The 26179-nt window shown below is 37.5% G+C and overlaps 2 protein-coding genes across 2 annotated transcripts in view; one reads left to right on the plus strand and one right to left on the minus strand.

The window, feature by feature from the left end:
• Positions 1 to 11346, minus strand: part of LOC112050379 (SID1 transmembrane family member 1) — a 40641-nt gene extending 29295 nt beyond the window's left edge. Inside the window, exons 1-9 of the mRNA XM_052882826.1 lie at positions 10970 to 11346; positions 6664 to 6773; positions 5678 to 5842; positions 5229 to 5284; positions 4603 to 4820; positions 2984 to 3130; positions 1803 to 1951; positions 838 to 963; positions 105 to 232 (exon numbers count right to left, since the gene is read on the minus strand). Coding sequence (XP_052738786.1) covers positions 105 to 232; positions 838 to 963; positions 1803 to 1951; positions 2984 to 3130; positions 4603 to 4820; positions 5229 to 5284; positions 5678 to 5842; positions 6664 to 6773; positions 10970 to 11208 — 1338 coding nt within the window. The 5' untranslated portion in view covers positions 11209 to 11346. The remainder of the gene's footprint in view (positions 1 to 104; positions 233 to 837; positions 964 to 1802; positions 1952 to 2983; positions 3131 to 4602; positions 4821 to 5228; positions 5285 to 5677; positions 5843 to 6663; positions 6774 to 10969) is intronic.
• A 6260-nt stretch (positions 11347 to 17606) lies between these two features.
• Positions 17607 to 26179, plus strand: part of LOC112050368 (homeobox protein engrailed-like SMOX-2) — a 35160-nt gene continuing 26587 nt past the window's right edge. Inside the window, exon 1 of the mRNA XM_024088621.2 lies at positions 17607 to 18454. Coding sequence (XP_023944389.2) covers positions 17743 to 18454 — 712 coding nt within the window. The 5' untranslated portion in view covers positions 17607 to 17742. The remainder of the gene's footprint in view (positions 18455 to 26179) is intronic.

Here is a 26179-nt window from a genome sequence, read left to right on the forward strand (position 1 = left end):
GATACACAAATATAAAGTTAAATACAAATTCGTCTTAACACGTCTCATTCTGAGAGGCTTGAGGAGACTTGTGTCCGCTATTATGTAGACAAGTGTCGGCATACCTTCAGCAGCTGGTTGAAGTCGCGCGACAGGGCGGGCAGGTCGGGCAGCTTGCCGTCGCGAATGTCGTGCCACTCGGGCCCGTTCATGGGCAGCGCGCCGCCGCCGCCCGCCTCGTACAGCGTCAGGCCTGCGGACAACATTACTCTTTTAGTTTAACCACTTACAATATAAGAGCTGTGATAGCCCAGTGGATGCAACCTCTGCCTCCAATTCCGAAGGGTGTGGGTTCGAATTCGGTCTGGGACATGCACTTTCAGCTTGTCAGTTGTGTGCATTTTAAGAAATTAAATATCACGTGTCTCAAATGGTGAAGGAAAAACATCATGAGGAAACTGGCATACCAGAGAATTTTCTGAGTGTGTGTAGTTTGCTAATCTGCATTGGGCCAGAGTGGTGGACTATTGGCCTAACTAACTCCTCTCATTCTGAGAGGAGACTCAAGTGCAGCAGTGAGCTAAATATGGGTTGATAATGATGATGATGATTCAAAATAAAAGTGATATAGGTTTGACAGAGGAGTAACCTTCCGCGGGTAGGAAGGACGAGTGAATTAATTAGGGACTTGAAAAGGTGGCATTAAAGATATCACAGGGTGGTAGACCGATGGCTGACACGGAGCGGTCACAGAGTAAACATTCTTTGCGATAGTCTTTGCAATAGGGAAATCTCAAAAAAAAAGGGGTAACCTCTAGCGAGGCAGGTCCTATTGGTGTGAGGTATCAGTACACTCACCGAAAGCGAAGATGTCCGCTTTGGTGAGATGCGTGTAGTCCTCCTGCAACACCTCCTTGGGCAGGTACCTGCAGTCGCCCTCCTCCACCGACGGCGTGGACGTCGACGTCACGTGGCCCAGGTCACCTGCAATTACGTAGCTATTTAATTTCTGCTCAAAAGGGATTATATAAACTGATTGATAATAATAATTAATTTGTGAAGTTTTCTTGTATTAGTTTAGTTTTTCACATTTTATATTATTTTATAAGTTGTGTATAATTCATGCACCATAAACTATGCTTGGGTTAACTACCTTTTGAGTGATCAAATAATGATGAGATCTGCAGAAGAACCAAAGTCACTGGTATACCTCTAAGAGTCGCAAAATGAAGTGGCAATTGATGTGGTAACAACATAGTTCAAATGCCGATGAATGCAACTTAAAATCATTGAGTTTTTCAGTCCTTACAAAAAACCCATGTCTTGATATTAGACATAGACCCGATCTTAGACAAGAGACGAATCTTAGCATTCCATGGATTCACAGTGCAGGTGCCGGGTCCTACACATACCTGGCACCTGCATGCAATACCAGTATACTCAGACTAATTAGATAAAGACCTGCCTCACAAGACATTATTTTTCTGTCAAAGTATATGATCAACGATCTTATGCGATTATAAACACTGTCTCTATAGAATCGATGTTTCATAGTTTACAATCGTGTCCGTCGTTTAAAAACCTTCGTAAAAATACCTTTTTGTGTACTTGAATGGTATAAAAAACGAACAAAAACTGCTAGTTTAATAAAAGATATGTATAAAATCTAAGCTCGTTTTCCTTAGAAAATGGCAGAAAATTTTGTTCGTGAATTTGGGTGCGATACTAGTCCTTATGTATTTAGTCTGAGCCAGTATACAATAAAGCCCGCTTTATAGTGTTGTAAAGCCTCGTTCACACGATCCAACTGGAGCAGCACTCACCGATCTTGTAGTTGTAGTGCGCGCTGTGCGGCGCGTCGTCGTCGTCGGCGCTGTCCTCGCTGTCGGCGGCGGCGGCCACGTCGTCGCGGCAGATGAAGATGTTGCCGGGCTTCAGGTCGAGGTGCACCAGCTGCCGCGAGTGGATGTACCTGGACAATTTGTACACAGTTCTGTTAGTAACTTGTAACACTAGCTTAGTAAAAAAACTTCTATAGGCCCCGCACGTTGATATTGCGATGGAACCTTGCCACAATAACAGCTGCGTGACGTCATCCGTCGCACAAAAGGATAGCTAGCAAAAAAAATGTGATAAAATTTAAATTGGATGGAAAAAAATAAATATAATCTAAAAATAAAATCTTCTTATTACTATCTATATTTCTATAATTATTTATATTGTTAGACTTTTTAAAGCGCAGTTTATATTTTGAATGACTAACTTTTTCTCTTTTACTATATCCACCTTAATTATCATTTGTCACCAAGATGGGCGCCAGTCGCAATATCAACGTGCGGGGCTAGTAAATGTCTGTATTTAATGCTACAGCCACACAACGCTTTTTCTAACCCCTCCACTAGGTGTACTGACGACATCAAGCAAGTTGCAGGGAGCTGCTATATGGTGGAGGCTCGAGACCGTTATGTTTGGAAGTCCATGTCCAGTAGTGGACGTTTATCGGCTGTTAAAGATGATGAATGATGACTCTCGCTCATCCTGAGGATGGGCAGGATATGCAGTAGGACGAGTAACATGGCCACATGACAGTGTAGTGCCCTGTCATTAGTTACAGAACTAATGACGTGGCACTGCTCACTAAATAAACACCTTCAGTTCTAGGTATAACTGACAGTGTAGATAGTGCAGAGCATGCATGGAAGAAGAAACACTGATACATGTAATGCTTAGATGCAGAGGTGTATCCGCACAACGCACAGTACACACTGGATCCCCAGCAACACTCCATGAGGCTTTCGGCGACCTGGACGGCCTGCAAAGCTTTTGGAGCGAGCGCGGTTGGCTGGAGTGACTCCAGTCGGGACCAGCATCAAATGGACCGACGTAGAATGGTCAACCCTTGTGGCCAAGTCCGGAAAGAGGTCCAGGAAAGAAGTATCTATCTACTTCCGGCTTCGTCACAATGTCCTCCTTCACTGTACAACTGAGTAAGGCAGCCACTTACGCGAGTCCGCTGGCCACGTGCGCCAGCAGGAACAGCAGCTCGCTCTCGGGCAGCGCGCCCTGCTCGATCTTCTGCTGCAGCGAGCCGCCGTCGCAGTACTCGCTCTGTATGATCATGTGGTTGTTCTCCTTCCACGCCGAGTAGTAACTGTAGGTAGGAGAAACGCACATAAATAACCGGAACTGGTGTTGCTGCACCGGAAAGTGCAGTGTTGGGGTAGTAACCCCACTAGGTCAAAGGTTCCCAAACTTATTTTTCTCATAGACCACTTCCTAATTTAACTCGTTCCGGTGGACCTCTGTGGTGCTAAATTTATACCTATCCAAAACTTAACAAAAAAAAGTTATTAGATTCACCTATGGAAATTTTCGTTGCAGCTGAATCAACAGCATCTACGAAATAACAGTTTTTTGATATCTACTCAAAGAACAAGGAAGCAATCAATTCACAATTATTTTATTTAGAAAACTCCCCATTGGAACCATTGAAACCAGATAAATTTTTGCAGACCCCCACTTTTGAATCTCCATTTTTATGTCATGCCAACGCAGACTCCCACCGAGTCTTTCGTATACTCCTGGACCACTTTAACTAGGTAGACCGAGGACATGAAGCAGGATGTTTGGAAGTTCATGCAAGAGACGTTATCAGTGGATGATTATGTCATGCCAACGCAGACACTTGCCGAGTCTTCCGTAGACTCTTAGACCACTTTAACTAGGTAGACCGAGGACATGAAGCAGGATGTTTGGAAGTTCATGCAAGAGACGTTATCAGTGGATGACTATGTCATGCCAACGCAGACACTTGCCGAGTCTTCCGTAGACTCTTAGACCACTTTAACTAGGTAGACCGAGGACATGAAGCAGGATGTTTGGAAGTTCATGCAAGAGACGTTATCAGTGGATGATTATGTCATGCCAACGCAGACACTTGCCGAGTCTTCCGTAGACTCTTAGACCACTTTAACTAGGTAGACCGAGGACATGAAGCAGGATGTTTGGAAGTTCATGCAAGAGACGTTATCAGTGGATGACTATGTCATGCCAACGCAGACACTTGCCGAGTCTTCCGTAGACTCTTAGACCACTTTAACTAGGTAGACCGAGGACATGAAGCAGGATGTTTGGAAGTTCATGCAAGAGACGTTATCAGTGGATGACTATGTCATGCCAACGCAGACACTTGCCGAGTCTTCCGTAGACTCTTAGACCACTTTAACTAGGTAGACCGAGGACATGAAGCAGGATGTTTGGAAGTTCATGCAAGAGACGTTATCAGTGGATGACTATGTCATGCCAACGCAGACACTTGCCGAGTCTTCCGTAGACTCTTAGACCACTTTAACTAGGTAGACCGAGGACATGAAGCAGGATGTTTGGAAGTTCATGCAAGAGACGTTATCAGTGGATGATTATGTCATGCCAACGCAGACACTTGCCGAGTCTTCCGTAGACTCTTGGACCTCTTGGACCAACTGACGTGTCAAAAGTGCTTGTAAACTGAGCCTACTTGAAATAAATGATTTTTGATTTTTTTTTTTTTGACTTTAACTAGGTGGACCGAGGACACCAAGCGGGCTGTGTTTGGAAGTATCAGCGTATGAAGATGTGACGTACGTGACGAGGTGCGGGTGCTGGCCCAGCGCGGCGTGCGCCTGCACCTCGTTGAGCGCGGCGCGCTCGGCGGCCGAGCCGGCCACGGGGCGCAGCGAGCGCTTGAGCGCGTACACGCAGCCGTCCAGCTTGTTCACGCAGCGCGTCACGATGCCGAAGTGGCCGCGCCCGATCACGTCCAGCTCCACGAACTCCACGTTGTACCGGGAGATGTTCGTCTCCTGTAACACACAACACGTCACATCTCATGCTTCTGCTTCTATAGTTTGGCTAATTCGTTCGAAACACTCGGGATTGTCCGCGGGGGACGGAGGACAGAAAAAAGTTGACTACTATACATAACTTATTACGAGTAAGTCTTCAGATATCTCTGAATATCCTATAAAACATAACTTGTTAAGTTATTGTTGACAGTGACTGTCTACAACTAATGCACCTCACTTCCAGCCCCTGCCCCATGCGCACAATTTTCTACCTGCACAGTCCTTCTTCCCCCGTCGCCCGTGTACCATAGGAGTGTCATAAACAAACTTGCCGAGGTATAGGATTGTGATTAGATCGATAATAATATATGTTTTTAAATAAAATATTTCCCTAACCAATCAAGATAAAAAAAAATCAAAACTCACTCTCACTAGCCGGTCGCTTTTAGGTGTTTTCGACAGGGCTCTCTTCAACGCTGGGCCTGCAAAATACAATATCATTTAGTGACCAGATTCATAGTTTATATGTATTATTATACAACCACCAAAAGTAATTGAAACTCAAGTCTTTTTTAACCCTTGACTACAATCTCACCTGATGGTAAGTGATGATGCATTCGAAGATGTAAGCGGGCTAACTTGTTAGGAGGAGGATGAATATCCACACCACTTTCGGTTTCTACACATCATACTTGTACACTAAATTGCTTGTCAGTATGTCTTTGCCAGTAGGGTGGTAACTAACCATGACCAGTCAGACCTGGACTAAATTAAGAAAACCTCAGTCTTGTAAATAGACCGCGTATACCACTGCGCCGTCAAGAGTCTGATAAAAGTAAGTGATGTTTTGAGTATTCAGTAAGTATGATCGGTACCGTCTGGCGTGAAGGGGTTGATGTTGGCGAGCGGCGCGGAGGCGCGGCGGCTGTGCTCCAGCTCGTCGGGCGGCAGGCTGCCCAGCCCGCTGTCCTCGTCCGACGAGTGCGTGTACAGCGCCGCGCACGGCGGGTGCAGGTGGTGGCTGGAGCCCGAGGGCATGCCTGGGACAAAAAATGCCAAAACTTAAACCAGCGGTTCCCGAATTCTTTTGACTTCGGAACCATTTTTGTTTCACCATTTTCGGCGGAATCCAAGCTTAAGAAAGAAGTAAACTAAAGACGAAAAACTCTTACGTCTCGTGGCGTGTGGTAGCGCGCCAGAATCATATCGGTTTCCTACATGGTGCCATGGAATTTTGGAATGCAATATTTTAAAACAAGTTAATTGAAAATGTATAATTATTTCCGTCAGTTAATATTATTGAAACGATTTACAATATGAAAATCTTGAATTTTCGCGGAACCCCTGAGGGCCTTTCACGGAACCTCAGGGTTCCGCGGAACACCTTTTGGGAACCGCTGGCTTAAACTATGTATATCTTGTATACAAAACGACAAATGAGCGACCAAACTGGAAATACTGCTCTCTCTTTCATTGTATCAGAACAACGACTTATATTGGATGACAATATGTGATTTTGTCTCCACGAGATAAGTCATGTCACATTTTAGGTGTACTGGATCATCTAATTCTCTTTATATTTCTGAGTACACTCTTCTTCTTTCTTTCTTTCCTGGGCCTTTTCCACACTTTGCCACTAAGGTTGGCCATTGTATATAAGTCCATTAGGTGCTGGTCTCCATTAGAATCACTTAAGCCAGAGTAAAATATTTCATAAAATATTTTTGAAAGAAACAAATCAATGAATCTTCAGGCTTGGCAATCCACAGCATCCAAATAAGTCATATTTGAACCAGTACACTAACTCCACATCCCAAAATTCTTTCAAAATTACAACAGGAGAGTAAGTGACAGCACTAACCAGTGGGCACATTGAATTTCGGCGGGTGAAGTCTAGTCCTCGGCGAGGGATGGGAAGGCGTGGAACACTTGAGAAGGAGACTTTTTGGTGTGTGCGGGCTGTCGAAGAGTCTGCAACAAAAATAAAAAAATAATCTATGTTAATATTATAAAAAGGTTTGTGAGGTTTATAGGGTTAATTTCTGAATCTGCTGAACTGATTATAAAAATTCTTTTTAATAAAAAGCCATATTATTTGTGTGTCATAGGCCACATTATATCCCTATATTTCCACAGGGGTCGGAATTACGCGAATGAAACCGCGGGCTATACAGAGTGAATAAGTTATTAACTCAGTATAACATTTTAAACAAATTGGTGTATCTACACAACACAATAAATTATTATTATTACTACTACATTTGAACCGAGAGATTTAACATATTCAGATCTACATATGCATTTTAAATGTTGTAATCGAATTTTTTCAAGAACATAAGAAGTTGAATTTTGTGTATGAAGAAATGGCGCGTTTTAAGGTTGAGAACCAATGGAATATAAGAACCTCTCATCCAGACCAGTGCCCGATTGATAGAAAAAAAAAATACGATAATCTCTAATAAATAAAAGATCGCTACAAATTCGACACGACCTACCTATACGAAAGTCAAACTAGTTATGAAATCTCCAAAACACAGGATCAACAAAAAAAGAGCGCTTGCGAAATTTTAACCGATCGTCAATTGTTACTTCCCCTAACTTCCTCGCACGCACACTTGTGCGCAACAATAAATACACACTTGCAAGACGGCATTCACGCACACTAGCACAAGTCGCTATTCTTATGGAGCACCTGAGATAGAATGAAAGAGGGATTCTAAAGATATTATTGAATAGATGTAGCCGTCCATTTGATGAGACACTAAAAGTAATAAATGACGAGGTTTGACAAAATATTTAACCAATTTTGATTACTCTTATTTAATTTTCGTACGTCAATATTTAGATTGTCTTTAATGCAAATCTTAGTTTGTATTATGAGCTATTTGAGAGATCGTATTTTTTTAAATTAATTTGGAAAGTTGCCCCAATTTCTAACTGCCAACTTTATGATGCAAATGCGCTTTCGTTTTTGTTGATAGACACTTTAGTAGGTAAAATGTTCGAACTTAACTACGATTTGAAGTTTATTCACGGGTGGATAGACAATTACCTAAGCCCTTATTCTCACAAGTGCTTTTTTAACGTCCGTTAAAAAAGCGTGTAAATACAACAAATTCATTCCTAAATATATCTTCATTCAACAAACGATTTTAAAACATCGACGCTTTTCCGAGCTGTTGCATTTTCAATTTTGGGCGTTGGAAATAGACCTTCATACTATATTTAAACGCTTTTATAACGTCCGTTAAAAAAACTCTCGTGCGAATGAGGACCGCAATATCAAAGTCTAACGAGAGTCGAGTCATAAGATAAACGAAATCCTATGACTCAAGACATATATAAACGAAAACATTGCCAACTGCATCGGTACAATAATCGTCATACACATTCAGTCTTACGCGAAAACTAGCAAAATCTGTTTTTCACATAAAAAACTGCATTCGAAAGCTTCTCAATAGCACAAAATCTCAGCTGTTCACCTACAATGTAAGAAAACTTTAGTATGTTTTTTTTAATTATACCTAAAAACACGCAAAACTAAACCCTACGTCGAGAGCACAAGGTGCATTTGAGCGAGACAGGTTTTTTTCGGCGTAAAGGTGTTTCTCTTGTTCGTATTTATAAATGGCAGTTTCTTTTGCGTCGTAGGCGTTTTTTGCGGCAGATGTCAGCTGTTTGGATCATATGTTTTGTTATTGTGCCGTAACTGTTGTTTAACTGATTTTTCTCAACCGAAATTTGAACCGAGAAATGTATCGGCGGTGGCGACCGGTTTTAAAATGCGTCACCAAAGCTAACAAGACAATATGGATTCACCATGCGGGTGTAAGGTCCATCGTGTGACAAAAAATACGCAGGGTCTTAGCAGAGGCTGGTACAGTGAGACGAATATCTTAGCATTCCATCAATTCACTGTGCATGTGTCATCGTGTGGTAGAGAGAAAAACACCAAGCAAAGTCCAGGACTTGTGATTACTGGATGTAGGGTTCAGGAATTTCTTGACAATCGATCAAGGAAATCCTTAACCCTAGCATGCAACTATTTTATGAAGAGAAACAGATAAAATATTGACCAATGGCAGCGGAGTAGTCCCAGTCTCTTGTCCAATGCAATTAAAGAGATACAATATTTCTGGTTGTCTATTGTTTGGTTACATATTAGACCTGCTAGGTGTAGCCAGGTCTTGTGTAACCTGGTTGTAAAGTTTAGGAACACCTGGGTTACAAGTCCTGGAAACTCCCTTATGACATGTCAACATTTGATTTCTCTGTTTGTGTAGTTCTCCCTCACCAGCTCTGGTAGGATCCTGCTAGATTGCCTATGGATACCCATTCTAATATAGAACAACAACAAATTCACCAGGTCATATCAAATTATAATTATCACCTTATTATGACCGCCTACTATAAGGCTAGTCCTTGCTCCTTATAAGCGATGGATATAGAGCTTAGACCCATCAATCTGGTCCAATGTGGCTTGGCAGGTGAAATGTGACACTAATGCTACATTAAATATAATATAATCAGATCAGCCAACAAGAAAGCACTAGTGACACCCTCAATCCTGAATTTATTTATTGTGGTCAGATAATATTGAACGGCTGAACAGATTCATCTTATCTTGGTCTTGAAATGTTCGTGGAGGTATAGGGAAGGTTTAAAAGGTGACAAAAATTTAAATAATTGTTGAGAAAACCATTAAACAACCCTTTTCTATTTCTCAGACATACATTTAGAGTCAAGGGGGTAGGGGTAGAGTACTGTAGAGTAGGAATTGGGAAGAAGTGCACATAAGTCAAAGCAAAGTTTGACGGGATCTGCTAGTAAAATATAAAAATAACATTTCCATATTGGTATTTTATTAACAAATTTATTCAATCCATCTCCAATGCAAAAGTTTGTTTGACCTTAATATTTCAAAAACCAGTTTTAGCATATTAGTGAAGGCAACAAGGCAAAACTGATCCTGCCTCAAATCATGTTTTAACATGTATATACAGGAATTTGTGAAGGCCACCATTACATAAATCTTGTCACAAACCCCCTACCGTTGAATCGCGAACCCTAGGGGTTTGGGGTACCCTACTTTGAGAAATCTTGCTCTAAATAAATGAGAAATATTTAAGAGTAATAACAATTATTTAACTACAGAAAATTTTAATCAACTTAAGAGACCATAAGAAGTCATTAAATAAATATGCTACATTGATTTCATAATCAATAGATTCTCCTTCAAACATGTTGTAATTTACTTTTGCTTTACTAATATTATAAAATGGGATAATCTCAGGACATACTAACCTGATTTTGAAAATTCTTTAACCAATAGATAGTCTTGTTACCTCCGAGTTTTATAGGCTACATATTTTATCACCATTTTCCCACTAAATGACAAACTTCAGACTAAATGGGCAAAACTGTAGGTGCTTGCTAGTAAGCTTCTAAAGTAACATACTCGTTACTTTCATAGCTTGCTAGAAATAAAAGCTAGTCAGGATTACTACTAGCTTTAATGTCACATCTCACCTGATTGTCTATAACATGAGCATTGTTTTAGTTCTCAATATGCAAATACCATTTTTGAAATTGCAATATGGTTGAACTGTGCAGGTATATAGATATGTTTCTGTACACTGCACAGATGCCATAAGACTAGGAAGAACACCGTTTGACACAAAATAAACAAGCCCAGAGGCTCCAGTATTGTCAGCGAATTTTTAAATTATGGGTTTCAAAACTGCCCTGAGATAGGAATGAACCTAAGAACTTCCAGTTGTAAGCAACTAGCAGTTACCTGCAGGTTCGTTCATGTTCGTTCGTGTTCTTTCAATATTTTACAAAACCCACTGGAACCATGGATTTTTCTGGAATATAAAGTAGCCCAAATATCTGCTCCAAGATTCTATTTATCTCTATACCACCATAATACTATATAATCAAAATACCGCACCATTTATACATCCAAAAGTTAATTTCTGACTTTGTATGAAAACTAAACATACATTTACATACATAAATACATGTTCCGTTAGTTCTTGTTAAAATTCGACTCAAAGTACGGAAATTTCTAGGTCGTAGTCTTGGGAATGGATGTCGAAAGCGTTTAAAGAATTCGTAATGCTAAAGCGTGGTATTTTTGTCAACTATCTGGTGGTGACACTTACTTGAGAGCCCTGACCCGTTTGTACGGAGGGCTAAACGTCGGCGGCCGTGGAGTCTCTCCATTGCCATCATCATCGTCCAAATTATTGAAATCTAGCTTCCTCGACACTATAGAAACCGGTATGGATATATTGTTCAAAAACATGTCATACGAGTCCGAAACTTCACAAGAACTTTCCACTGACAATTCAGATGTATTCGAATTTTTGTCGATATCGTCCTTCATCCTATAATCACTCATGTTCAATTACACATTTCACTTTTATCAACTTTTTCACAGGGTTTTCTGATTTATTCCAAACAGCTTCGTAAAACACTTTCACAATTTTCAACAGTAATGGCGGATGACGCATAGCACCACCATTGCACCTGTTAAATTGATCAACCAATCACAGCGGAAAGATAAACCGGTGAGATGAATTCAGACACTGGATTGGTTGGGCTTTTTTAAAAATAACGAAGTTGCGTTCAGAAACTGATTCTATCAAAAATATGTAAAAGGAATTTAAAATAATCTAGAGTTATTATAGAAACTTAAATATTGTATTACTCTACTATAAACTATACTAATTTTACGATTAATATTCTAAAAGATTTGTATTTATAACAACACTTTTAAGAGCTTTTAATAGAGCGCCATCTAGTATATTTTTTTAATATCCTGCAAATCTTTGCTACTTACCACTAGATGTCACTTTAAGAAGTCCATTTAAAAACTATTTGGAGATAGATGTCGCAACACAGACACAAAATAATTTTTAATTTTTATAAAATTTTTAAAATCAATACTTAAAAATAAAATTGAAGTGTCTGTCTGCGGTTTCAAGATAACTGTGTTTTTTCAAGTGCTTACAGTTTTACAAGTTATTTGTAAAACACAGTCAAGATTTTTGGTTGTGTATGTCTGTTTGTTTGTCCGGGCTAAGAAATCTTTGGAACGGCTGCACCGATTTTAACGGGACTTTACTGGAAGATAGACGAGGTCATGGAACAACTTAGAGGCTACCGTTTATCGCGAAAAATCCATGGATGCCGCGAAATTATTTGTGAAATGTATTTGTGGAAAACTGTATTTCAAGTGGACGACGAAGTTAAGACGTAACAAACAATTTCTTTTTGTCTTAACTATTATAGATTATTTTAAAGTAAATAAAATATTTTAGTCGCGAATATATTTTAAAACATTGACACTCAAAAAGATCGTTGAAAATCCAAAATTTAGACCTATTATCGCTATCAATCCGTATTCAGCTCACTGCTGAGCTCGAGTCTACTCTCAGAATGAAATATTAGTAGTTGTCAGTGAGAAATATAATATAGAGTAGAAATAAATAAAATTACCTCCTCAAAACCTTCGCGGAGACTATTTAATATTAATTAAAGAGGGTAGGTGAGGAGCCTGGGATTGGAGACTGTTACTTACCCTGCTGTTGTAAAAGTAAAAGATTGGCAGACTACACACACGCAGAGAATTAAGAAAATTCTTTGATATGCAGGTTTCCTTTCCTAACGATGTTTTCCTTCACCATTTGAGACCACGTGATATTTAATTTCTTAAAATGGACACAACTGAAAAGTTGGAGGTGCATGCCCCGGACCAAATTCGAACCCACACCCTCAGGGATTCGGAGGCAAAGGTCATATCCACTGGGCTGTCACGGTTTTAAAAAACCTATTAAATATTTTACTAATATAATCCAATATATTTTATCGCTATAAATTAACTTAAATCAAAGCGTAAAAATGTCATTAACGTTTAGTTTGCATTCAAATAAATTTTTAATAATAAAATATTCAAGAACGATTACATTACAGCGCGGTCCGCGCTCAGTGTCGCAGTGTTACAGATTACACTTAAAAACAGATTACAGTTATTATTAAAAAAATATCTAAACCTACTTCTAAACTAATATTTTAGAAAGGTAAAGGTTGTGGTATTGTAAGGGATAATCTCTGAATCTACTGAACTTATTTTGAAAATTCTTTTACCACTCGAAAGATAAGTTATTTGTGAGTGTCATATCTATAATACGATTATTAATTCCAGTCAGTAAACTGACAAGTGAAATTGTCACTGAAATGTCGTTTTACTTGTAAATTAACATTTTATTTTACTGACTGAATATATCTCCATATTCTCACGGGAACGGGAATGACGCAGGAAAAACCGCAGGACTTCGGCTAGTATTATTATAAATACATTTTGTCTAGATTTCATAAAATAAATAATGTCATTACATAGGAGAAGAAATGAGTTTTATCAAATAACTGAAATAAAAGTAATTTAACGAATAATTTAATTATAAGTAAATTAAACGAATTCATATTTATTTATTTCAAAGCTTGCATGCTTTTGTTTCACCTTCGGTTTGGTTAAAGTTATATTACTTAAACTCATAGCATAAACTATAGAGCTTGCTACGAATTTCGCAAACCGAATCACAACGAAACTAAACTCGGCCAAATCTGCGTTACTAATTTCTAAACGGGAGTGTGACAAAATAGACAAAAGATGGCGTCACGTGCTCTCCCGCGCAAATCGGCGTCAACTGACAACCGCACTCGCCCATAAATAATTTAATTTCCTTCTTTTTATTGTCATAATCTGTGGATGAGTCTAATTTGAAATATATTAATATGATAGCATTTTACTTTTCTACTAAATTATTTTCTTTTTCAAATTAGTAGCCAGCAACCATAATATAGATGATAACTGCAGATGTTCGAAAATTTAATCTCGAAATCATTTATTTTAAGTAGACTTTTATACAAGTCAAGTCTGTCCTAGAGGTTTGGAAAGTAAAGTAAAAGTTCTGCAGAGCAAAGATTGAAAGAAAATCAGCAGTTGCCCTTTTAAAATAAATATGTACTAGGATATATAATATTTTATAATTATGTTATCCTGTGTGCAGAATTAATAGATAATTGCTCTAACGAATATTTTCTTGTATTTTTTATTAAGAATTTTTCCAGAACAACAAATATTAAATGATTGGGCATTTATAATATTTTTGGGATATGAGTACCTAATATTCCCCTCTAATTAGTAGGAAAGACTGTGTTAGGAGTGGGTACGACAATAGTCCAACGGGCGGGGATCGAACCGCCACCTCTCGGTCATGAGTCGCATTTAGGCTCAAGTTATTCCCGTAAGAATACTGAAATAAAAATAATTTAGCTGCTGTTGCAGGTAAGCTATCTCTATATTATAATCTCTGTGCTAAATTTCATTCAGATCGGTTCAGCCGTTTCGCAAGTATTTAAATACAAATAAATGTAATATACTTACACAATACACATATCACTACGTCCCAAAGTAAGTAAAGTAAGTATAAATGGTGTACTTTGAAATGCAAAAATGCAGCCAGTATTCTTGCCACCATTTCAATTGGCCCTAATTTCTATACTTTTAAGGATAAGTTGATTTTTAGTTTTCCAGTTATAAGTTAAAGAAGTTAATATAAGTGCATTTTACTTTCATTTACTTCTATTCTAATAATATTATAAATAGGAAAGATTTTGTTGTTTGTTTGTTTGCATTGAAAGGGCTTCGAAACTACTGTACAGAAAAATTCTGTTAGAAAACTTCACAATCTCAGAGTGCTATAGGTTATATTTTATACCCTTATTCTCACGGAACGATAACTTCGCGGGTGAAACGGCGACGTTCTCCTAGTATGCAATAAAAAACATGTCTATCTATCTATTTTTGAACCCATCTCGTTGAAAGTCGCGGGTGAAAGTTAGCTGTGATTAAAAACACAAAGCTGTGTTGTGACAGCGCTCCCCTCCGCAACTGTCCGTGTCGGATCGCGGTAATTGCATCAATAGCGGTGCAGCATCGCGCTGGGGTGGCGGCGTATTACTGTGACCCAGATATGAAAGGGGTTTTAAATATGGACTTAAGACCCCTACTACGTTGTCTACTTTCACATTTATAATATTAAGTATGGACTTAATATTATAAATGTGAAAGTAAGCAACTTCGAATTCGGTCCGGCGCATGCACCACCAACTTTTCAGTTGTGTGCATTTTAAGAAATTAAATATCACATGTCTCAAACGGTGAAGGAAAAACATCGCAAGGAAACATGCATACCTGATTTTTTTTGAATTATCTGCGTATGTGAAGCGAAAGCGAAAGCAGAGATTTCAAAATTTAATTTTTTTTTAAATAAGCACCTAAGTAGTTTATCTGCAAAATAATGACTACTTTACTCTAACTCTGTTTGCACAAAACTTAGCCTATTATATGCTATTCCAGATTATAATCTATCTCAGTGATAAAATTCTTGTCTACCCGTTTACCCACTCTGGATTTGTAAATGGTTACCCCGACTTATAAATGTACTTACTAGTAGTTCGCGGTTTTATCCGCATTAATATTAACAACTAGCCGGTTAAGCTTCGCTTTAATTTATTTGCACTTTTCTTTATCCCTACCCTACTTCTACTTTACCCTACTTCTACCCTAAAAAAAACTCCGTAAGAACCATTTTAGTACTTCAAGGAGTACTTATTCTAAAAAAGAATTAGCGAAATCGGTTCAGCCTTTCTCGAGATATGCGCTTAAGAAGATTCAAGATTCATTTTTATATAGAAGATATTGAGAAAAAATAGTTTATGATAATATCTGCTATTGCCGAGTATAATAAGCTATATCTGTTGTTCCAGATCGGTTTAGCTGTTTCGCAATTATAAACCAACTTTGTTTAATTTGTATAAATATAGATTTAAATTTTATTTACCTAAATCATGGTTGAGTCTGTTTCCGAAGTCCATTCCCTGAACTTTAATTAAGTTAAAATTCAAGTTAGACCTGCCATAAGTTTGGTCATTAAAGCCAGCCAACTAAATGACTACGTAAATAAGTCCATAAAATTCATACAAAAATCCAAAAGCTCCATCGTCATCCATTATTCTCCTTCAAATACAGCGAAATATATTCATATTCTAAACCTTAAAACCTTTTTTCTTACAACCTCTTTTAAAACCAACGCAATGTAATACCAACTTCATACTATTTACTTTAAAGCTCAAATTTAATTGCATTCTCTACGACAGATAAGCTATTCCGTTCCGCGAGGAGTAACCAATAACAAGCAAGGGGTGTGGCTAATTTCAAAATCCGAATGCTTTTCTCTTCGGGCTTTTTCTTTTAATTTTCTGGCAGTCTTCGATGGACCGTCGAAGACGACGGTTTTATCGGTTACTGCTATTTTAGTAACAGACTTATAAATCAACCGATATAAAATAAGACATTCACATAATATTATTATGATCTGTTAATTTTATTTATATAAAACAAATCTCATTCACTAAATATACACGAGATGACCATCTTCTACGTAGATATCGACATCGACATCAAAAATCGTGTCTAATAGGTTTATTTTACTAATTTATTTATTTTACATATATTTTTTGCACTAATGTGTAGGTATATTTAAAAATAATATTAAAAGTACCTACTTATATAAATCTTATAATCTGATGCTCTTTTGGGGTCCGTGTTTTATTCTACATTTGATTTGTGCACCCTCACGCCAGACACACACACAATCAAATCTACCGCACTAAGGGATGTGAGAAATTAAAAAAAAACCGAAATAATGTTACTCATATATTATTTCGATATATCGTATACTCATAAGTATGGTCGTGTTATTTTATTCACAGCCCACATCCCTGCAGCGCGCTGCAGGCTTGACGGCAAACTTGACTGTGTAAGGGTGGCGCTTAAGAAAGAGTACTCGACATTCGTAGGTACGTTCTAGAGTTCGTACAAGCACTTTAAGGTACCTCGTCGTTGCTCTCCATGAAGCATGGTTTTATTCAAACGGAAGTTACGAAGTTTGCTACGAGTCGCTACGGTCGCTACGTTAATTTGTAGACGTTTCGTAGCAATATCGCTACATCGTACTACGACACTTTGTATTGGAAACATTAAAAATATTATTTAATATGTATTTTTGTGGTGTACACTGATATACATAACAATATTTTTTGATATAATTGAAATAATAAATAATTATGTATAATTTTACAAAAGATTTTTAAACTAAAGAAGAAGACGGGAAAATATACTTTATTGTACACTATGGACTGAAAATTGAAATTCATTGCTATTATTTAAAAATAAACCAACAATGGGTACTAATAGGATAAATAAAACCAAAGCTACTTCTAAAGGAATGTATAAGTGAACTAAATGGCTTAAGACTCTTAAACCAACATCTTGATAAAATGGACGCCAACGAGGTCCAAACTTACACCCTTTCGCTATTAACCTATGAATAAAATCCACATATTATAAACAGCGATGCATACGGGACTTACAAAAATAAAAGCAAGTTTAAAATAACAAAACAGCATCTTATTCCAAAGTGGTAACGCTTAAATTCGATTGTCATCAAGTGCAAAACCAAAATTGCACGCCAAACCAAGTGACCACTGCAAAAGAGCTAAGACATTACAAGCAATCCCGCTTTTACAGTAAATTCTATTGTTCGATATAAGGGGTGGTAAAGGTCAACTTATATTGGACGCGCTAACAAAAGCGTCGGTAGAAAACCACCCCTATACCCGCCCCTTTTAAGAACCACTCCCAAATATGTCAGTCGACGTCCAGACGGGAAAGGGAGCGCATGTCTTACACCCCTTACACCCTCATTTTCCGCTGAATCAATTCGCCCATTCGATATTCAAACTTGACATTAGTGAAGTGAAACACAAATAATGAGTGCGAAAAAATAACGGTTACAAAAACAACGTTATGTACCCGACCGATTTGAAAAATGGAACGATAAAACTGAATCCCTTCACGTCCAATCACAACATTATGTTGAAAACTATTCAGAACTTGTGCTACAACAAAACTAGTAACGGTTTTAATATGACGTCACCGTTCCTGGTCGACAACATATTGCACCAGCAGAAAACTGTCAACTTCCACAACCAGTTCTTGAACCAGCAGTTAGAGAATTACATGCAGAGTCAGAGTTATTCGCGTGAAAACTCTCCAGAGGTTGACGAAACGAAGATAGATAACGAAGAAGACAGGACAGATGAAATAGAGAAAGTCGATGACGAAGATTCGAAAAGTAGAGACGAGGACTTCAATATGAAAAACGAGGCCGGTTATTACAACCACGATTTCTATAACAGAACTGAAGACAGAAACGAGAAAGAAGTTTTAAATATCCCAAACCTTTCGCGCCGATGTCACTGTGGTTCCTTCGACTGCCCGCCGTTCGCGTGCAAGAAATCAGGGATCCGTCGCTTGGAGGAATTAGAAAAACGGTTTAATTTGCACAATTATCAGGAGAACTCAGGCGATGAGGATGGCAAAGAGAGGTTCAATACAGAGGACATGGTTAGGAGTTGTGAGGACTATAATGTTGAACAGAAAAAACCTTTGCTTAAATTTAGTGTTAGTGCGATACTGGGGGAGCAAGGACGAGACACTGTTAAGAATAATGTTAACGGTATGTTATTCTTTAATTTATTTATTCGCAATTTTTCATTTAACGCATTAGTATATCGAATTTGAAATATGTATAAAATGAAATTTCCTCTGTTCATCTGTCTATATGAATGCACTGAACTCAAAAGCTTATTGAACGGATTGTCGTGAAGCAACGGACGAAGCGGGTGATTTAAACTAATTAATTGATTAGAATTGGAAAACAAAGCGTACCCCTGCTCCATCTGTCTTGGACCCATAGAACAGATAAGCCCCTAACGAACTAGAAAGATGTACAGGAATGACATTTACTATCGACAGGTCACGTGATCAAGATCTTTCATTCGCATACATTTTTCTAGTTTTCGAAACGTTAGCGATCGTAGAAAGCGAATCGACGTGCACCTTGGCTAGGGGGGCAAGCGCTCAAGCTTATACCAAACTTTACTATAACTTGTTATATGTGGGTACTTTGGTAATAAATTATTTAAGTCACCCACTCGGTTTTTAATAATTGTTAGGTACTTAAATTATATCGTAATTAATAATTATCATAATAGAGTATAATTATAACAACAGTTCGTTTCATGTAGGATGGTGCGGGTGACAGTTCGTTATACTGTGGTTTTACTATTGAAAGTTTGCCGCGATTCACGATAATAGTAGGTACCTACGTATTATGAACGTCATAGAGGCGACTGTCACCGTACCCATCCTCTCTAAAAAGCACTTTAATGTTTGTGAGTGTCATCCAAAACGCCTATTGAAAACATAAGATTGTTAAGTTTGGATTTTCATACCAAAAGTGGTCGGCTTACATACGATGCGTGGCAAGATAATCAGATCGACGATCATATTTTAAAGGTATGAAAGGATTTTCATAGGTTTTTTATTAGTAGCTAGAGGACGCCCGCGACTTCGTACGGGTGAAATTCTGTTTTTCACAAATCCTGCGGAAACCATGGATTTTCCGGGATAAAAGTAGACTATTTGTTGATCCACAACCGCCTCTAACTTCCAGTGAAACTCCCATTAAAATCACGTCAGCCGTTCCATAGACGTTTCGATGGCCAGTGGTATGCGCAGTGGACTTATAAGATAGAGGTACTAGGTTCGATCCCCGGCTGAGCCGATTGAGGTTTTCTCACAGGTCTGGCAGACCTGGACCTGCTTCGGCCGTGGCTAGTTACCACCCTACCGACAAAGACGTACCGCCAAGCGATTTAGCGTTCCAGTACGATGTCGTGTAGAAACGGACAAGGATGTGGATTTCATACTCCTCCCGACAAGTCAGCCCGCTTCTATCTTAGATTGCATCTTCACTTACCATCAGGTGATATTGTAGTCAAGGGCTAACTTGTAAAGAATAAAAAAATAAATATTAAAACAAAATATTATGTTTAGTGTCGTGTAAATAGCTATCTATATAATCACTTGAAAAACAGTTATATTTTGAAAACACTGTCAGTCACTTCAATTTTATATTGATAATAATTGAATGAATCATTATCAATTTGAATATTGAAAATAATTTTTCACTACTCTTGCTCAAGAACACTGTCATATTACCACTCCACAGCGGGGCTAAACAAGCATATTAGCCTCTAGGAGCTAAAGTAATTTTGTTTTTTTAATTCTTGTCTGTTACGAGTACTAGCCAAGTACTAGCCTACTATAAAACGGAGGAGGTTTTATTCGAAAATAGAATCATTATAGGTAAGGCCCTGATTGTTTTGAAAAATAAATAAAAAACTTTAAATTGGAATGAAATGCAGCGTTCTTGTCTGTGGAATGCGTTTATTTTTTTACTTAATTTTTATTGAGTTGCGAATAAAGCGAGATTTGAAGACATGGGACATCCTTTACGGTGTAATACCTTTGCCTTTTACTCATGTGAAAAAAATAAAATTAAAAAGCGAGAATTTAAAAAACAATTGGCGTTAATAATACACACTTGATTTTTTTCCGAAATTCATTGTAAATTTGTGACCGTAACTTACATATTTTTCAACAATAATTGTTATTGTTGTCTTCGTCTAGTGAGAATGGTGATAATATCCTAATTTGGAGATGGATGAAATTTTCAATCTGTTACCATCAAAGTCGAGACGCATTTACTTAAATACTTACCTACGATACCTACGAAAAATTTAATAAGTGAAGAAAACAACAACGAATGGATTCACTTACGAAAGGAGTTTTTTAAACTATTATCTCCCACGTTTACCTCATATATTCATTATTCATCTTCAAAGTAGTCGGAAATTATGTTACCGGGTAAAAGCATCTCCCTTAATATCCAAAATTGTAGACTTTGTACATTTAATTTTCAATTAAAATAAATCATTGAATATTGTACTAAGCTATTTTATTTTCTCGCAATCGTAGTGAAAAGCAGAGTGTAACACGTGGGGCTAAACCCATTATAAACTCGTTTCTATTTAGGCGGCCCTCGCCTTCGTCTCGGGCCCTAAAAATACCTCGTATATAATGGGTCTTTTTAGCCCCTTGTATAACAATCTACTATTAAAAATTTTACGTTTTGCATGATTTATTATTGTTTATAAAGAATTTAAAGATAGATTATTGTTTTAAGAACCTACCTACCTAAGGGAAGTCTTACCTAGTTGAAAGGCCAGGGTGCCATTGTTATATTAAACTGAATATTTATTAATAAACATTTCTAATTTCCTTAGAATGATTTATACTAATATTTTCATTAGATAATTGATTTGCAAGACGAATCATCGTCATTCGCTAAGATGTCAAAAAAAAATCATGCCGATAGTTTTACAGGTGTGCGTCGTGTAAGCTTTTAGCTTTATGTTTAATTAGCTGACGCCGCGCGATTTACCCGGGTGGGATAAAATATATCTTATATGCCTTCCTCGATAAATGGGCTTCTTCTTCTTTCCTGGGCCTTTTCCGCACTTGGCCACTAGGGTTGGCCGTTGTACGTAGATCCTTTTGTTGCTGGTCCGCGCTGGAGTCACTCCAGCCAACCGAGCTTGCTCCAGAAGCTTAGCAAGCCGCCCAAGTCGCCGAAAGTCTCTTGGAGTGTTGCTGGGGATCCAATGTGTGCTGCACGTTGTTTGGATACACCTCTGCATCTAAGCATAACATGTATCGGGGTTTCCTCTTCCTCCATGCATGCTCTGCACAGAGGACTGTCGGTTATACCTAGAACCGAAAGGTGTTTATTTAATGAACAGTGCCCTGTCATTAGTTCCGTTACTGTTTTAAGTTTAAGTAGTTTTATCGTTAGACATGAGTTGAGGCTTGGTAAAGCCTCTTTTGTGTGTTTTATTTATTTTATTTTATTTATTTATTATTATACAAAAGTGTTACATTTAATAATGTGTACCTTAAGCTAAATCTTTACTAATATTAATACAGATGAATGTTTACATGTACAAATTACATGTACTTACAAATTATTTTTAACAGTACAGTAGCTAAATAGGAAGTAAATACATTTTTTTATTGCAATATAAAGATGTGTGAAGCCTAGGTACAATTTACAACAACTCCTGAACTAGTATAAAACTGTATTACTGAATACATCGATACCGGGAAGGACGGTCGGTCAATGTAGGAGGTTTTAGTCCGTAGGGCGCCGTGAATCAGTGAAGTCGGACATCATCACCCAGGCCACCTGGATTTCATCCATAATGATTTCCTCCTACAATAAAAAAAGACTTTTTTATAGCATCTGTCGCATACGCTTTAGAAAGACAAAAATCTTATGCAGCGACTGTAAGAAACGAGACAAGGCGATTCGTTATTCGGCGCTACGACGCGTGGGCGTTTTTGAAGACCTAATAGGTAGATCTCCTGACAAGTTAGTCAGATGGTTCAGTAGTGTTGTGATGTGAAAATCACGTCAAAATCTATGTCAAACTCTAATATCTTTCGACGCACGCTAATCAGTGGTCCATTTCATAGTCCCTCAACGGTTTTATGTACACTCGTATATAGTATACTTAGTCAATTATTGCATTTAATAATATGATGTAGTAAAAAACAAAACCCATTAAAAACATGTCGTTAATTATTATAAATTACTTTACCGAATAATTTCATAGCGTGCCATTATTGGCACATGTGTCTACTTTATGTTGATATTTTCTTCTTTTAAGACTTTTTCAGAATCATTCAATCATTATTTTAAAATAATGATGAATGAATGAGCTCGCCATTAAAATAATGTTGAAGAAATTAAAAAAATAATCGTTAGTATTATTAACCTGACCAATTTATTTCATCAAGTGCCATCAATGGTAGATGTGTCATATGCATGGTGGGTTTGAACCTTCAACTATCACAAGATTTACTACAACGTATTGACTGCTAAATTAAAGCTCATAAAAAAATTACGCCAACCCACGGAATATAGATTTTATCTATTATCTGCCTATTATTAATCTGTGCACCAACCTATCCGAATAATATGTGAAATCTTTTCTGTGACTATAGTACGAATATTAATTCCAGTCACTAAAATGACAAGTACAACTGTCACTGAAATGTCATTTTACTGAGTGGAATTAGTAATCGTACGAATAATCTTACTTATGATTATTAAATCCACTCAGTGAAATGACATTTCAGTGACAGTTGCACTTGTCATTTTACTGACTGGAATTAATAATCGTACTATAGAATCATCATTGCTTGACCATCGCAATTGAATAATCAACGCTGGCACTATTCCACGTTTCGATATCAATTACTTTATATATCGTTCCCGTAAAAAAAAATAATTAACCGAAAAAAAGTGCCGTTTAACGTTCCAAACATAACGTTACCAATAACAATTTTCTCTATGCTACATCTTAATTCACTAACAGAGTCGCAACATGGCGCCTGACTTTTTCAATAAAAGCGGCAACATCTGGTCGGACACTTAAGCGCGGGGGCGGGAGCGAGACGCCGCTATACGGGGGACAGTGAGCCGGAGAGGGACGACGCGTGTCGAAATTAATATGTCTTTTTCTTAACATTTTCGTTGGACGCAAGTCGCTTTATTATTTTATTATTGATGTCAAAGCTTGATATTTCTCTATTAATATATTTTTCTCTGCGTTGTGTTGATATTAAAGTATGTAATAAATACTTAGGCGATGTTGATATATTTAGTATCTTTATGATGAGATTTTTCCAGAATTCGAAAACTGATTTTTTTCAGTGTTCTTTGTAAAGATTGTCTTCTTATAAAAGTCTCTTTGGCTTTGGGGTGTAAAAACAAGTGTGTATTGTACAATGGTCCAACTCGAAGCTATATGATTGATATGTTATAAACATAACATATTTCTTCAATAAAAGACACCACATCCAAATCGGTTCACCCGTTTTTTTTTAATTCGGCTTTATGGATGACTTCTACTCCTTTTGAGAATAAGCTCCCGTTTGTGAGCTACGGTGCTACAGACAAACAGCGCTAAACTTATACCTAAGGACCTTCATTCTGCGTCGGGGGTTAACAAGCGTTTTACATTGCTTTAATTCAGGCCTATGTATTTAATCGCTTTCTACGACCGTCTGACCCCAGGTTTATTTTGATCTGTATGATTTATATAAATGTCAGTAAAAGTAAGTATTTTTACTAATTTGTAAAGAAATATAGGTAAATAATATTAATCAGTAATAAGTTAAATAGCGAATAATTTATTTAAAATACAAAAAAGTCAGTATTCGACATCCCGAAACTTCGAAAAGCACCAGCAGGAAGCAATCACTCCCATCCCTATTATTTTAGTCGATAATCGAATCTAACTTTCCCAAACGATTTATATCGATAAATCGTTTCTACATCTACGAGCCGACTTTATAGCTTTCGCGTAAAAACCAGCCAGTAATATAAACTTCTGACAAACTTAACTTGACATGTAGGAAATTTTCCGACGACCTTATAATAACGTGTTACGGATCAATATAGCGTAACAGTGAGCGCAAGTATATTACACGTAGGAATAAAACGGAGTAAGAGCGCCCGAGTCGTTCGGAATTCGAATATTATCGCAATATGGCGTCCAATGACATGTTAATATGGGCGTCCGGGAGCCGAAATGCATAATTTTCTAATAGAATTTTCCGATATCGCCTTCTAACTGTGGGTTTTATGTAACGCTTTTTTCCTTTTATTGATAAAAGGGGGCAAAGAACTACCTATTTTATGCGGAAAATCCAAATGATTTTCCAAAAAGTTAGTTTCCGTCATTTTTTGATCATTTAGATTAAAAGTTACGGATTTGTCTTAGTAATGTTTTCTATGATTATTATTATTATATCTTACAAAATAAATAATGGATTTTTTTTTTATTTTTGACAGTCACAATCTAAGAAATCTCACTAACAAGGCTGTAAAGTCCTATTGTACCTATGCGTAATCTTTCCACATAGCTTGTGACATATACCCCTCCAAAATTCAAAAGAAGTGTAATCCTTCTCCTTTTTTGTAACTTTCAACTTATTGCGTATTTGGGTTGTAGTGTATGTCTCACAGTGCGTAGTTTTTCCGCACACGGTCAAGATCCAAGTGTCCGTCGGCAACATGGTCTCTGTAGTTTGGAGTGGAACACGAAATTTCAATAGTCCTAATATCGATATTCAAAAGGTTATCATGGCCCATCACTATTCCGTCATCGCATAATCGTAATAGTGGTACAGGTACGAGTATAATTATAATTTAAAATATCCTCTGATACAGGCGTCGGCGACACCGCACGACACTAATTCACTAACGTTACAACCTGAACACACGTTCTAATTTTGAAACACTCGGTGACGGTTAACACGACCGCAGACGCGTTCTGAATTTAAACGACCCAATGGGATGCGGTCGCGAGTTAACGCTATTCGAATTTGGAACGGCTTTCGGGGTGTGGGTTTTATTGGGTTTTCTATTATCTTCTACGGTTTCCAGGTGAAATGATAACGGATTTTATGATTATACTTCAGAAATATTACCTTTGTTTAATATGAGCATTTTTGTTGTAAGAATATTATTTATACAAATTGATAGTTTTACTTGTTTAATAAATGGAGAAGATAACATAATAATGGAAATAGATATCTATATAGGTACTAATATTTTATAGGAGAAAATTTTGTGAGGTTGGAGGGGGCGATTTCTGCCATTATGTATAAAAAGCCACGTGATAAACGAGGGGTATATTTCTTATAACTACGCTGGTGAAACCGCGGGGCGTCTGCTAGTTTCTATTTTTATTACGTTTTTTTATCGGAGGTCTAGTAATTATAATTAGGAAAGCGACGGGTGTGGTACCAAAAATTAAATTTTCATGTTTTTTTTTTATTTAAATAAAATATCTAGTGTGGTAATCACTAAGATATTGGACGTCCAAGTTTCAGCCCGGAAAAGGGAAGTTGTTTTTGTGTGTACGCCGTACTTCGGAAAGCACGTTTTAAGCCGTCAGCCCAGCTGGTCCATTCACTGATTTATAATAATAATAAGCTTTATTTTTCCCATTTAAATAGTTCAATATCTTAAAACTATTTTAACTAATCTATATATTTATCTAAATAATTAATTATGTACTAGTTAATAATGGGCCCCTTAGGATAAAAGCCTCCTCCATCTTTTCCATTTGTCCCTTTTCTTTTGTGAGTTCCATCCAACCTTGACCAGCCACTGCGGTAATGTCGTCTACCCACCTTCCTATAGGGTTTCCTACCTTCCTTTTACTAAGTGGATCTTTCCAATAGGTAATTTTCTTAGTCCACC

The sequence above is a fragment of the Bicyclus anynana genome, chromosome 8, assembly GCF_947172395.1.
Source record: "Bicyclus anynana chromosome 8, ilBicAnyn1.1, whole genome shotgun sequence".
Taxonomy (NCBI): domain Eukaryota; kingdom Metazoa; phylum Arthropoda; class Insecta; order Lepidoptera; family Nymphalidae; genus Bicyclus; species Bicyclus anynana.